At 38.7% G+C, this 15,146-nt stretch overlaps 1 protein-coding gene across 6 annotated transcripts in view; it reads right to left on the reverse strand.

The window, feature by feature from the left end:
* ARVCF (ARVCF delta catenin family member) overlaps window positions 1-15,146 on the reverse strand; it is a 247,836-nt gene that overhangs the window by 81,665 nt on the left and 151,025 nt on the right. The window contains exon 1 of one of the 6 annotated variants that reach the window (XM_053471253.1): window positions 10,912-11,274. The exons of the other annotated variants lie outside the window; for them this stretch is intronic. Within the exon in view, the coding sequence (XP_053327228.1) occupies window positions 10,912-10,932 (21 nt within the window). The 5' untranslated portion in view covers window positions 10,933-11,274. Of the gene's footprint in view, window positions 1-10,911; window positions 11,275-15,146 lie in introns of those variants that run through there. 6 annotated transcript variants of the gene reach the window in all.

Raw genomic sequence — 15,146 nt, forward strand, 5'->3', positions numbered from 1 at the left:
TTTCCTTCTTTGGACCATTAAAAAATGCAAACAGAAGTCTACCGATTGTGACAAATTTATATTAAACGTTGGCATTTCTAAAGCAGAGAGCCATCTGCAAAGTCAAAGAAGTATTATGTGCTTAGACCGTGCAACTCATATAATGATGTCATATAAAATAACTAGTGGGAAGAAAAAAATGGTTTAATATTAATTAATTGAAACTCTGGGCAGGCCGGGTCAAGTACGAGCATTCAATTTATACAGAGATGCCATAAGATTTTAAATGACATTTCTTTTGGAGACTTGTTAAGAACTTGGAGGCCAACCCAGAAGTTTCATGTGCCAATTAAAATGCAACAGATTTCCAGTTAACTTACCAGGTCTTACAGCAAATGGATCTTACCAATTTCAACTAACAGGACCAGAAGAAGTGTTCTTTACATTAGACAACAATAAAAGCCATCATTCTAGAGGTATAATGCAACAATTGGACCGCACTTTTATGAACTTAACATTTCTGCTCTTCTGAGAAATCAAATTACCAATGTAAAAGTTGAACAACATGTCAAAAAAAAAAAAGAAAAATTATGTCAAAGAAAAAAATATTTTCTTTGATATAATTATTGAAAATTCTGCATCTCAAGGTACGAGTTCTTTCTTCCGGCTGGTGTTATAGAGCAGAACTTCCCAGACAAGGAATAACATATCTAGTGACTATTTATGACATCTGAAGCAATAAGATGTTTCGTTAAATCTGAAGTGTCAAACAGAAATACGTGGTTCAGGCAAGGCTAAGCTTGAGGTAACGAAAAGTTACAAAATAAAGGAAAAACGTTTGAAAAAGTGTTCGTACAAGAAAAGTGGCAGAATTGTTCTATAAGATAATTTCTCATACAGCGAAGGCATAAGGAATACTGTGACAGCCAAAAAGTTACAATAATTATGGCATTTTACATCTCATACCTTGTACCGCCGTGGTCTTTGAGACCTTTATCACTTTACGACTCCATCTCATTATTTTAAAAAGGGCTTTAAACCCAGCCTGCTGTGGCTTTGCAATTACAGAAATGTGATTTTGTATCTCTCTGTCTATCCATTAGCATGTTTTACAAACCACAAGGCAGCTGCTAACTAGCCCTGGCATCTCAACCAACCATCGTGAGAATTAATTCTGATGTGCTTCATGGAAGCGAAGATGCTGCTGAGACAGAAATCCATTACTTTTAAGCTTACTAAGCAAGGCCTGAAAAGAATCTCATAATGACAAAGACCAGGATATGCTGCGGTCTCCACAGTATCTAGGCTGCCCCATATATAGAGGTTCACATACAAAGACATAAAAACCCGCTTTCTCAAGAATATATTTCCATGCTTTTTTATGTCCAATCATAATATATATATATATATATATATATATATATATACTCTCATTTCTGCTTTGTGCGAAACTAGGTCTCACGACCTAGGGGATCAGACCATGGCACCAAGTGGATCACACATGAAGAAGTGTGTAAAGTGATTGTATTTGCAACAATACTCTGGCTTCGCATTTGCCGCTTCTTTGGCCAGTTCAGGCTGTTACCACCTCTCAGTGTCTTAAGTCCAGTTGGGAAATCCACACTGGACAAACCATATATCACAATTGGAAATCAGAAAAAAAAAACCTATTTAACACATAATGCCGAGCACCCTACTGACAATACTAATATGCCACAAACAGGGGGGGGGGCAGAAGGAACTCCCCTTTCATATTTTATTTTAATCAAAGCAATGCTGCAGCCATAAAATCCGCACAAATAACCTTGGCAGTGTATTAAAGCAACACTTTCATTTTAGCTGAGCTATTTCTGTGTATCAAAAGCATTTCTATCCACTTACGGGGAAAGACATATCTTTTTATAATCTTATCTACCTTTCAACGCAGTCTTGGGGTGAGCCAAATCCGCTATTAAGCTCTTCATACACATTCCAGGCACTATTTATACCATTGTGCTAACAGAGCCTTTAAATGTACAATGATATCACGTAGTGTAGTAAGGAATAAGAGCGGTGGGTGCATTCTGTAAGCAATACCAACCTAACTTTTAAGTTATCTGTTAAGTGTCACACAAAGCATTGGATGTTGCCACAGAAACTGAAAAGGCTTCTTTTTAAGAGTTTCTGTGTTTTTATGTGATTAAAGGTTTATTTACGTAACACAGCAGACGCTCCTGCAGTCATATTCCCTTTAATGCATATTATAGCTGTATGGTTCTTTTAATTTGTTTTGTGACGTCGCCCTTGCAAATGAATGGGGGGATCCCACAGAACCCCGCCATAAGCATTTGCCACTTTGCACACCGCTCAGCTATATGCCATGCAGGAGATGTGTTCGACTGAACACGTCTCCATGCGTGTGACATGTTTACCCCAGTCAGCTCCAACGCTGGCTTGGCGAATGCTGCATGCGGGGGTCTCTTCCGACCCCTAAAAATGTTTGTAAAAGGTAAAAAAAAAGGCAGCAATTGTTAAAACAAAAGGTAACTCTTGTTCTTTATTGCCGCATGCAGTAAAACAAAGTTATCGTCTTCCAATACTTGGTCAAATGCCGAAAGTCAGAGGGCAAATTATGTCCGCAACGCTTAGCACAGAACAAAGCTTGATAAAGCCATCACGATGTGAGCACATTCCTGCATGAAAGGACAGATCTGTTTACACCTTCCTTCAGTGCTACAGACACACAACAGGGCAAGCAAAGAGAGGGTCCAAATTCCATATCTACAAACTGATTTATTTTTTATGTCAATTGCTAGGGCAGCAGCATTTTTTGGAACCACCTTTAGTTTATCAGCGCTAATGACAAACCCAGGGCAACAAAACAAAAACCTGAGCAGTAGTGACATCATCTCTCTATACACTGTGAAAACATTGCTACCCCAGCAGCTGATCTCAAAACTCTTATCATAAGACATTGTAATTTGAATGAATAGCAGAATTAGCTTGGTCAGCTTATGTTACAGACAACTCAACTTGCTAAAAGTGCATTACAAAAACTTGTCACTTGTTACTGTTATAGTACATTGTAACCACAATCTATCAGAAATGTCCATGGCTTTGTGCCTCAGGTGCCACCGCATTAGCTGCTCATATTGCAAGCAACGGTGAGAATATAAACTCATTTATTTAAAAAAAAAATATGCATATGGCTATTCAAATTTTTTTTTCACCTTTCCAAGTTCAGGGGACATGCCTGATTCTGTGTAGTTCATTCCCAGTGATGTACAATTTTAATGTACCACCACTTTCCATTTGGCTGGAGTTAAGTAGCTTCATAAGGCTTCTTTGACCAGGTATGTCAGAATGGCCAGCCCACCACAAACCCCTTCAGAACTCTGAAAAGTCATTGACAGTGTGGCGGGCTACTTTAGATAACAATACTGTCAACACCATTAAAGTTCCATGGAAAATGATTTTCTCCTTGATTATAAAGGAGAGTGCAGTATACAATAATGTATGTTAGTACCGATGCAATCTAGATTTTATTTTATTGTTCCAATAAATATCCTTTATCTGCAGACCTGGAGGCTGTCTTTGTTTTCAGTCATGTCGTATTTGGGGTAACTTTCTGTGCTTACAGACTTCCTCCATAGACCGTCATTAGTCAGCGTATGACTGCGCCATTGTGTTGTTTACCATAGGCAGTATGATAAGGAGTCTTGATGTTTGTCTAGTAGATTGGACTAAGATGACTAACACAACACACAAGTGACTGGTATGTAGCTGCCTGGAAACATCTAAGACATGTGATTTTTTTTCAAAACATTTTATTTTGATACTATTATTAACAACGTTTGTTGGAAATTCCTCTTTAATCAAAACGTCCTGGAATGACAATCTTCCGGGCACATCTGAGACAACTTTAAGACACCTCATTATAGGACTCAAGAGTACAGTAATTGCATTTATGCAGGGCAATAAACAAGGAACCAGTTAAACGAAATTCTCTGCATTCAAAATGTCTAAAACGTTTGCTTCAACATAAAGCAACCCGTATATGTTACACAGTGCCAGGCAAGCAATTAAGAGGGATTACTTCTCTTAGCCATGCACAATAACCCCAGCACATAAAAATGAAAGGCAAGAAATTCACGTAAATATGTGACACTCCCAGCCAATGCAAAAATTCTAATGAGTGGCATTAAAGTGATAAAAGCCACTTTTTTATTCACGGAGACTTTTATTTGTTCTGTATATATACTATTCTGCAGCAGTCTAATAAAATCAGGCGTTTTATGACATAATGACTTCCACATACAATGCAGAACTCTATAAATAAAGTGTAGTATCCAAACTAAAAAGAAGTTGTCATTGCGATTTCTCCGTACCGGAATGTTCCAATAAAAGAAAGAAATTGCTACAATCTGTATTAAAATACCAATAATAAAAATATAAAAGAATTTTAAAAATTCTGTTGATGAAGCCCGCTATATAAATATATAGAAAATAAATAAAGCGTTTCAAAAATAAATAAATAAAAAGCAAGCAATCCACGGCCGAACAAAAATCAGAATGACAGCAAAAACTGCCTAATCTTACAATGAAAGGAAAAAATGTCACAATAGGTTTGCACATTTGGTAGCGATCTGAATAAATGCATATTTTCCTCTGCTTAAATGTGACTGTTCTGCCTTTCTTCCTTAATGTGTTTTTAAAAACACATTTTGACTATTTCATTTTTATTTCTTGATAAACTACAAAAACTCCCTTTATTCGGTGCTTAATCACTCACCAGACACCATGAGAATAATGCCCTAAACCAGGGGCAGAAAGCAGGTTTTGTGAAAACTACAATTCCCATGATGCATTTGTGGATTCTTTGTAGCTGCTAAGTGAACATCCTCGGCATTGAAATTCTCCAACAAAAGAAAACCTACCTAGATCCCAATATGTTCAGACAGATAGCAAAGTGTATTCAAATAAATGAACAAACTGTGTAAGCCTATCTGTGCAGAAAAGTTTCAGGCACTCTAACAAGAATGACAATAAAGATGTCATCAAAGGAGCCAAATGGTATTATTTGTTGGGAAGTATGCAAGGGTCATACTTCCCAACAACTTAATGTCTCATTTTAAAATATATGAATATGATGAAATTCGCTTGTCCCGTCTTTTCAGATATAGCTATTTTTTTTTTCACAAATATCGACAATAAATCAAGTCAATTCCATGGCAGTATTAGATCGGAAGTTGCCTGATTGTTCCTTTTCCCACTTTCTTAAAGTTAATTCACTGACAGCAATACTTTGTGTTTTTTGTCAATCAGAAATATTTAATATAAACATTAACTCATGGAAGCCTAGATCTGTGTCTCGTGGTGGCAGGGCTAGCAGTATGTCATCGATCTACTGACCTAAAGTTTTCTTCACCCCACCATTACAAAGGCTGCTTCACCAGGGTAGAGATAACTCAATGGGGGGGATAATCTTGCAAAATCCTGAGAACAGAACAATAAGATAACTGTTCTTGTCATATAGATATATATGGTGTTTTTTAAAAAATATTTTTTATATTTAAACATTGTCTAGGTTTAGTTAGTGTCTAGTATGGTAAAACATGGGGTTTGAGGAAAATGATATCTCCTTAGATGTTGCGGTTATTGTGGATTTAAATGTATTAATTTGCGTACCTGTCACATGCGGATTGTCTGCACTTTTCTGCTCTGGCTGACATGGATTTTAGTTATACCCAAAACTGGAATTTAATATTTGAATAAAAATAATTTTTGGTATATTTCATGTTTTAGTTATCTAATTCTGAAACACATTACAAATTCTGATTACTTAATAGCCTAAAGAAATAATAAATACATTTTAAAAAAAAATCTATATTTTGGCACATTTAGGATTTCCCTGCTTCCTCTTTTCATACTTTTTTGCTCTGGTTCTATGCACTCTCTAGACAAATAGATTCTGCTACACTTGGCCAGGGGAGCTCAAATCTTAATGTCGTCTCTGGCTCTTAAAAAAATACACTGGATACTAATTACTTGTATAGACAATTTACCTACTATTGGATTTCAAATGACAGGTCCAAAGTTGCAAATCATTCATAGACAATATTTTTTTGTTTCTTTACAAACTCTACCGTCATGTAAAATTTCCGGGGTTTATTAAGACAGAACAGATTGGAAACATGAAGAACGTTAAGAATAGAGAGGCCACTAGACATCCGAAATCAATACTCCAAAAACGCATCTGCTAGCCAGAAGCACGCCACATTGAGTATGGAGTGTCCATGTATACAGAACAGGGATGGAGAGAAGGGGGCAGCAAAAAACTACTACCCCGGGTTTAATCTTCCATCCAGCAGCTCTATCAACTTACATACCGGCCACCATGTAGTATGTTATATATGAGTTCAAGCATTTCAGTTTAAATCATTTTAAAAAGTAGTTGAGACACACCTTCGTGGTCAAACTCAATGTATTAACACATTTATAGTAATATAGAATTTAGAGAGACTGGATTTTCCTCTACAATGGAGATATACTGACACCAAGTAATAACTTTAAGATCAAACCAAATCCTGACCACTTTTAAAAATACTAGAAAAAAATCAATATTACTAGACTAAAGCATACCCCGCTTAAGCAAAGGGGCTATACGACCAGACCTGATCTCTATGATATATACTTATGGGATCATAACAAGACAGTGGGAGAATGAGACACCAGAAGCAAATTGCTGAGAAACACATCTCGTCTGCCTAGATAAAGTACCAATTCTTCACAGGAATACATCAGGGACATAAACTACATTTAAACAGATCAATAATTTTCATCTGGGATGGAAGACAGAAATATGAGTCTAGCGTATTATGCCATCATCAATAAGATTTTTTTTTAATGCTAGGTCCTTACAAATAGAGCTGAATGGAAATACATACAACAGAGGATCGTTCAGCCGACACACCCTGTTGATTGAAAAAAACCCACACACACAGAAACTATGTTATTAAAGCACACAGGTAACAGACAGTACTGCAGTGTAATGGGCTCATGTGTTCGCACGGCCTAAAGATTCTAAGAGCACACCGTGAAAAGTGCAAGAACAGTAATGCGATGAAGAGTTTCAATTAAGGCTTATGTGTGACTAATACTATGCACGCCATAGATGCGGACAGCACGCAGATCGGAGACACTCCCAGACATCACACAGCTTGCAGACTTTGATTGGAACTGACAATTACTTTCCTCAGTACAAGAGACTGGAAGACATTACGTCTCAGCTGGACAATACAAAAGGAAAAGGCAGGAAGAACAATATTAATAAATCTTTTATACTCGTCAAACAAATATGGGGAGCTGCCTTTTTTTCTTCGCTAACTTGCTTTTATGCTGCGTGTTGAAGTCAGGGAGTTCTCCAGCCACGTTGCCCAATATGTCAAACGCTAAAGAGAGATGGTGGCAGGTGTGATATTGTAACTACTTAAGAAGTTTATTCAATAAACATTGAGTTGTGATACTTTGAAAAATGTATCTTGCCATCCTAACTAGGCATTATGGAGAGTCGGGAGCAGAAAGGTCTAATGCATAGGAAAAATCGGCAATATGGTATGTTACACCTCACCAGTTAGTAAATATTTCCTTTTGTGTCCATCCAGGGCAACTGCAAAAACACTTGTGGGCCCTGTGCAAAAATATGCCCTGTCCATGATATTTTTCCCTTTGTGTATAAAAAAAAAATCAAAAATGAGGCACACAATAAACAATAAAGGAAAACACAAACTTTGGTTTAAAACACAGGATACCAGTAACCAGCACATTCGGACAACGGGAGCTTCCTATGACAGCTCCCAAAAGGATAAAGCTGCTGGTCAAGCTCTGGCTCTAAGGGTCTCAACTAGGTGTCCGCAGGCAAGATGGACTAAGCTGGCCCAACATCAGTTAAATCAGTAGGATGACTACCCTTGAAGTTTGCAGGGCCTATGTGACCCTCCTTGCAGGAGAAGTACTCTGGAGCTGGCCCTTCATAATGCACAGTGATATCAGAATGTTTAATTGTTCAAAATGTTTTACCATTTCATGATCACAGTCTCATGATAAAATATCCTTAACTCCACAGTGATATATAATACTCCTAAACATTAGACAGCAGCACCGAAAGCCTCCAGAGCTTCCTGGCTCCAGAGATTTGGATAAAACCTGATAAATACTATTACATGTATAGAAGAGGCATGTAATCCACTGGTTTTGTGACTATAACTGACAAGTTTATTACTTTGACATGTTTTATGGATCTGGAAATCTTGCTTGTATGGATTAATTTTGTCTCTTTCAATAGTCATCTCTCTGCTCTTCTCTCAGGAGGACATCATATCACACACAGAATCTGCCCAAAAGTATACTTTGCGCTTTTGCACTTATAGGTCATTTTCCGACATACAAAGATCAATGAAATAGGCCTCTCTCAACACTATCCATCTACCAGTGACATCAAGAAGCACAATGGATCTTCAGATAGATTTACGGATGACCAAGAACGACAGACACAACACGCAAAATGTTATTCTAAAAAATATAAAGAGTAGAAAACAACCTTTACTGTAAGAAACAGAACAGGATTGTACGTTTCAAAATGTGGCTGGGAACATTTATAATTATAGACGTCACTCTCTTAGAGTACAACATTTTTACTTTGTTCGATCATATGAGCAAAATGTATGCTTTTAGTCACACTGCCTAAAATACCAAAAGTGGTACTGGACGAATAAATAGCGCTGGAAAAAAAAATGTGTATTGATATGGAAATGAACAAAAGCAAAGAGTTTATCTTAAAAAAAAAAAAAAAAAAAAAGATTTTGTGAAAAAGTTTCAAAAAGTGGTCCTATAAACAAACAAGAGAACTGCCCAATCAGCTAAATGTGTAATAGTCCATTTTTGAGCCACCGGGCATATGATGTTCTAGTACAAACATACATCTACGAAAAAACCCAACAACATGTTGATTACGATAATGTTACTTAAAAATAATACATTTGTTTTCTCTATAAAACAAACATTAAATACGTAGGTATTAAATAGGTACTGGGCACCCGAAGTTTTCTTTTAATGTACCAAAACAATCATGAACCATTTGCCAGTGTACCAGGAGAATGCTACTTTAAATATTAGAATGCTCCAGCAATAACGTAGCTTGAAGACTAGATATACATTTAAGACAGTGGCAACACCCAAGCAGAAATGAAACATGTGACTGCAAGCTACCTTCATATACCATGAGGTTTAGTGGGTGTTCCTTGAACTGAGGTGTCTTCACCAGGTGTAGCTTTTGTACAGTGACAAAGTTCACAGACACTCAGGAAAAGAAACATGGCTGTCAAGTTCACTGATTTAGGGTAAGTGCATCTGAAGCACTCTCAACCTTGGTAAAGATAGTGCTGCTAACATATGCAATACTTAGTCATTCGCAACTGAACGAAAAGCCCTGTGGTTTCTGAAAATGATGCATCAATGGCAACTCCCAAAGCAACAAGGCACCAATATGCTGGCCAAAAACATGGGGATGAGGGTGAAGTGCGAGAGAATGGGGTTTAACAGTGCTGTCTGTTTTAACATACCAGCTAATCATGAAATACAATCTCAAGGAAGTAGGTATTGATTCTTGGACTAACATCATAGTATCCTTCCTTGCTTTCAAAATATTAAATTACAAGGGATAAGCCCACAGGCCTAGTCTTTTATCAGGAGATGCGTCCACATGAATGGATTTTTGGGGGAGGGAAAAAAAAACCTTTATTTTTTTTTTCACTTGGCAACTAAGTGTGCTCATCATAAATATCACTGGAGCAATTGGAAAGCTAGGAAGCCCTTGGAAACAAAACTGAAGAAGTGATCAAAAGTGATACGAAAAAATACAGGGGCAAAAAAACCATATACGGATACATTTATAAAGAACATTCATCCATACACAAACAAAAACGTATTGTCCTTCAGATTATAAATCACATAATTTTCAAAAGAATTGAACAGAGGGTCGAAACCTGAGGCAGATCAGACTATCTGCTTTTAATTCCCCCCCTCAAGAATAACTAAAAAAAAATGCAGGCAAATTCAGTCCGCCTTCTATTGAGATTCCTAAGAAACTATCAGCCATGCAGGAATGCTTTTATCTGTTCCATGGGGTCTCCAACAAAACCCCAACGGATAGTGCCACCCATACAACAGCCGAAATGCACCGGGACACGACGTCTAAACTGCAAATGGTTAATGAATTCGGAAACAATAAGAAACAATAAGCAAATCTGAAAAATAAAGCACAATGTCAAATTCACTCCCACTTCTCCCTGGCATGTGCTAATCGGGTAACATAACATGGTGGCACCACTACAGATTGCCAAAGCTAATGTCAATATTTGTAGAAGTATCAGCATGGTGGTGATAATATTTTTATACTAAATATATTGATAATGTATCCAGTGAGATGACATGCTCCATAAGGGTTAAAACACAAGGATAATATTTTGTACACTTTGTTGTTCACTTGCCAGTTAAAGGTGAATTTTATTCTCTCCATATACTAGTGTATCTGCATGCTATGTGATATGCAGGGGGATAGGATGGATCTTGACGTAAATGATCCCCTTTAATTGGAGCCAGGAGTGTGGATGGTAACCTTACTAAAGTAGTGTGAATGCAGAGAAGGTAAAGCCAGATGCAGCAGTTCCACATCCAGGCAGCAAAGTGCTTGCAGTGCTTAGAGTTCCAGGTACATGTTAAGGGCAGAAGACAGCATGCATTACTGCAGAAGACAACTTAACATGCATCCTCCTTTCTATGAACTCAGTGTCTGCTCATGGCTGAACTTCCAGCTCTGGAATAAATACCCCTCCACCCCCCCATTCTGCAGTCCAATACCCTATGCAGAATTGCAGGGGTTGGGGGGACACTGACCTGTTGGAGTTCTGCGGGCATTTATGCAGGTCTCAAGTCCAGTACAGAGCACTTCGGTCCAAGCTCTCTGTATGGGCGCAAGCTCACAGCCTGACAGAGCTCAGATCCAGCTTCTGATCTCTTTTTATCCTTCCACCAATGTGATTTTTGTAATCGAATCCTGTTCTCTCTTTCCTTCTTTCACTAAAGGAAGGAGCAAATGGAGAAGCCCTGCGATCTCCAGACCCAGTGCAAGGGGATCCCGATTGAAAAGCTCCAGGAAAGCAGGGATCCTTTGCGCGTTTTCACATCACCTCTCTCCCTCTGCTTCTCCCAGCCAGACTGCCTCCCTACAACGAGCAAAGAAGTCTATCCCCCTCCTCTGAGGGTGGGAGCAGATAGACGGTCACAGCTGGGAGCTCAAATAAAGCACTCAGGCCACACCCAGCAGACAGGCAGCAGCTCAGTCCCAACACTGCACAGCCACAGCATCCACTGCAAGAGGGGGACAGGAGAGGGAGCAGGCATGGAGAGAAGAGTGGGGAAAGCAGCAGGGAATGGAGAGGGCAGCGGGAAAAGTGGGGAAAGGAGCACAGAATGGAGAGAAGAGTGTAGAAAGGTGCAGGCATTGTAGAGAAGAGTGGAGAAAGGAGCAGGGAATGAAGAGTGGAGAAAGGAGCAGGCAATGGAGAGGGGAGAACGGAGCAGGGAATGGAGAGGGGAGAATGGAGCAGGGAATGGAGAGAAGAGTGGAGAAAGGAGCAGGGATTGTAGAGAAGAGTGGAGAAAGGAGAGTGGAGAAAGGAGCAGGGAATGGAGAGGGGAGAACGGAGCAGGGAATGGAGAGAAGAGTGGCGAAAGGAGCAGGGAATGGAGAGGGGAGAAAGGAGCAGGGAATGGAGAGGGGAGAAAGGAGCAGGGAATGGAGAGTGGAGAAAGGAGCAGGGAACGGAGAGAAGAGTGGAGAAAGTAGAAAGGAATGTAGAGGGAGCAGGGGATGGAGAGGGAGCAGGGGATGGATAGAGGCTTGGAAAGAATACAAGGTTCATCCATCAGGTCAACTGAGGATCTTCAGATGTTAGCTACGACTACCACTGTTCTATGGCTGAGAGTTGTGGCTGACTGTGTAGTCAGTCCACCCACAGTCTCTACAAAACTGACAAAAATCAGAAGGCTGAATTCCCAATAGCAGAACTGAGCTACAGTTAATCCAATGCACTAAGCAGCTGCTAACACTCTATAAACTGAATAGTGCAATTGTTTAACTCTTTATTTGCTAAGCATGTCCTGTGGGCACCTTAAATGAGATGCGTTATAAATGGAAAACTCTCCTCTCAAAACAGCCTGTGTTGAATGTGTTTTAGGATAGAACCTAGTTTCTGATGCTGGAGAGCAGTTTCTATCACCTGTTACAACATTTCTGCAGGAAATTGAAAGAACAGGTTATGGAGACTGGTGCATCATCTAATGTTACACTTGTTTCCCAAACTGGTGACGTGAGTGCTGGCACGCTTTACAGATCACAGAGGTTTGTAAATGTAGCACAGAAACTTGCCAGCCTCGAGCTAACCTAACAAAGTTAACAGGCGACTTTGCCTTCCAATTTATTTGGTGACAGTATCAACAAATCAGTGGACTCTGTTGTAATAATAATCTTACATCAAAAGGAAAAAAGAATAGAGAGGCGATGGGTGATAATACAGGGTGCCCTTAAATGCTATTGTCCAGATGAAGGCCAAATGTTACACTCAAAGGTTTTTTGAATTGCCACCTTCAAAACCTCTATTGTATCTCAGCATTATTAATGTCATCCTGACCTAAGATTCCAAACAGAATATCGTCCTCTAGGTTGGATGTCGCTGCTCCTAAATATACAGTGATGTCAGGCTAAAGGCATGCAGAGGAAGCCAAGCCCACCAATACCCCACAAGGCCAGTCTTTCACCAAGCGAACAATCACATAACGCTGAACAATATTTAAAAAAAAACAAAAACATGCACACCAGACTGTAATAGAGTTTGAAAGGGAAGGTAAGTAAAGAATGTTGGCCGTCAGTAAGGAAACAAGATTTCGATTCATTTACAAGATTTGTGGAACAAGTTGTGAATAACTTGCACTAACAAAATTACAGAAACTAGTAGGTGTGCCAAACAAAAGTCACTTATTAAAAAAACACACGGCAGGATTCTATTTCCAGGGAGACTTATACACGATTCAGCCTCCCAAATGAATTTGAGAAAAGCAGCTGTAAATGTGCTTTTATCTTAATTTTAGTAAAGAAAAACAATCTATATGTTGTGTATTGGTATCCATGCATACCGATCTTTAGACTACTTGTCTCTATTCTTTACCCTATATTCTACAGAAGAGTTAAAACAACAGTACACCAGAATACTCCAGTGTGCAATGCAACATGATAAAACATACGTTAGTGAATACAGCCACTTCAACACACTAATTCAGTGTGTTACCAACAATGAGATCCACTTGGTAGAGTGCATATACTATAGTGTAATAGTCTTGACAACAACATAAAGGACGCCCATGCTATGCACACAGTCCCCACACTATTGAATAAATGGCAGTAGTGCAAAAGCTCCACGCATATCCTAAAACACGATGCCCCACTACAGCAACAGAACAAAGTCCTCACAGTTGGGTCCAGATCAGCGTCCAAAGGTTCAATTAGACAGTCAAAGCAGTGGAGACATGCAGATGTCCTCTGCTACACATTACAAGGTGGAAGAGAGTCTCTGGACTGAAACTGCATATTTTGTTCTCTTTTATACCGTATGTGCCCTACTATTTCAATATCACTAAAATGTCATGTATATTTCAAGTATTTTGTGTTCCATCATAACGCATTATTTTTGTAACACATTAGCACTGTTACAGATATACACAGCAATATATCCAAACTACATGCCACGTTTCTAGAAATAGGTTAGGTTTCAGTCTAATGACCCCCCCCCTCCTAAAACGCGTCACATTTTGGCTACTGGTAGGTATACAAGTACACAAGCTTAAACCGGTATTTCTGTCATGTCCAAAGTCCATGGCCTTCTCTACGCAGATACAGAGTGACGACCCTTTTTTAACTCTTTTATTTGAGTACCTTTATGCACAACCCACGCTTTTTGTGACTTCCTTACTGCTTCCACTGGATGTTTATTTCAGGTATCTACTACCCTTTGTGCTAAGTAGAATATTTGTGCATTACTCCTCAGTCAGTCCCTTATACTATACTATGAGTATACTTCTCATTTTATTAAAAATCTTCCCTTTTCAGCATTATTTAATCCTCTGAAATCCTTAAATGTTTCTATTGCGCCTTTTCTCTCCTAAAGTGTATTTAATCTGTCTTAAGTCTTTCCTACTACTGTACTATATATTTGTATAGTGTGCAATGTCTGGGCTGTGGTAAGGGCTTCTGGCTACTGACATGCAAATGTTCACGCTCACAGTACACCATAATTTGCTTATATTTAATGTAGAAGAACAATTGCTTGCATGTATATAAATCACTGGAGGATCGCAGTAGTGCTTTTGGAGCACAGTAGTTGCACTGGTCTGTGAGATGTAAGTTACGATGTGTTATTATTCATGTGATTTGTAGAAAGACTGGTTTTCATCACTTTGCAAACCACCTTCACTTGTTTTGCATCCTGAATAAATTATAATATATTTGTTCAAAAGGAATGTAGAACTAAAACATATTTTATTGACCATTAATTATAGGCAAGTATAAGCTTCCAACCTATTGTGTACCGATCACCATAAACATAGCCTGAAGTCTTCTAGCATTTAATGAATAAAGGCTTTTTTTTTTTCTTTTTTGAATCTGGTTGTGATAACAGTAAAAGTAAAAAGCCATTGAACAGCAAGCAAGATACAGATTTCACATAAATAAAACATAGCATAAGAATACCCAAATTATTGTATTGACCCAAATGCAATACAGACTTATCACATAAAGCATACGTGGCTGACAGGTTAGCGGAAAGGGAAGCAAAGCATGGTGTAACACAAAAATGGGGTAGTAGGGGATAGGGTATGTTAAACCTCCTTAATATTCACATATTTACTTTCTTTTAAAGATAAAGGGCAAGAACTTATATTTAAGGTGTGTCATACCCCTCCAATATTTCAGGTGTCCAAGTCGGTGCACTTTCATTGGGAGCAGAGATACCTTAACCCTCATGAGGTTGGGAAGCCAAACATCAGGATATGATATCATGTCCCTGAGCGCAGCTGCG

Source organism: Spea bombifrons, chromosome 1 (assembly GCF_027358695.1).
Source record: "Spea bombifrons isolate aSpeBom1 chromosome 1, aSpeBom1.2.pri, whole genome shotgun sequence".
NCBI classification, from domain to species: Eukaryota; Metazoa; Chordata; class Amphibia; order Anura; family Pelobatidae; genus Spea; species Spea bombifrons.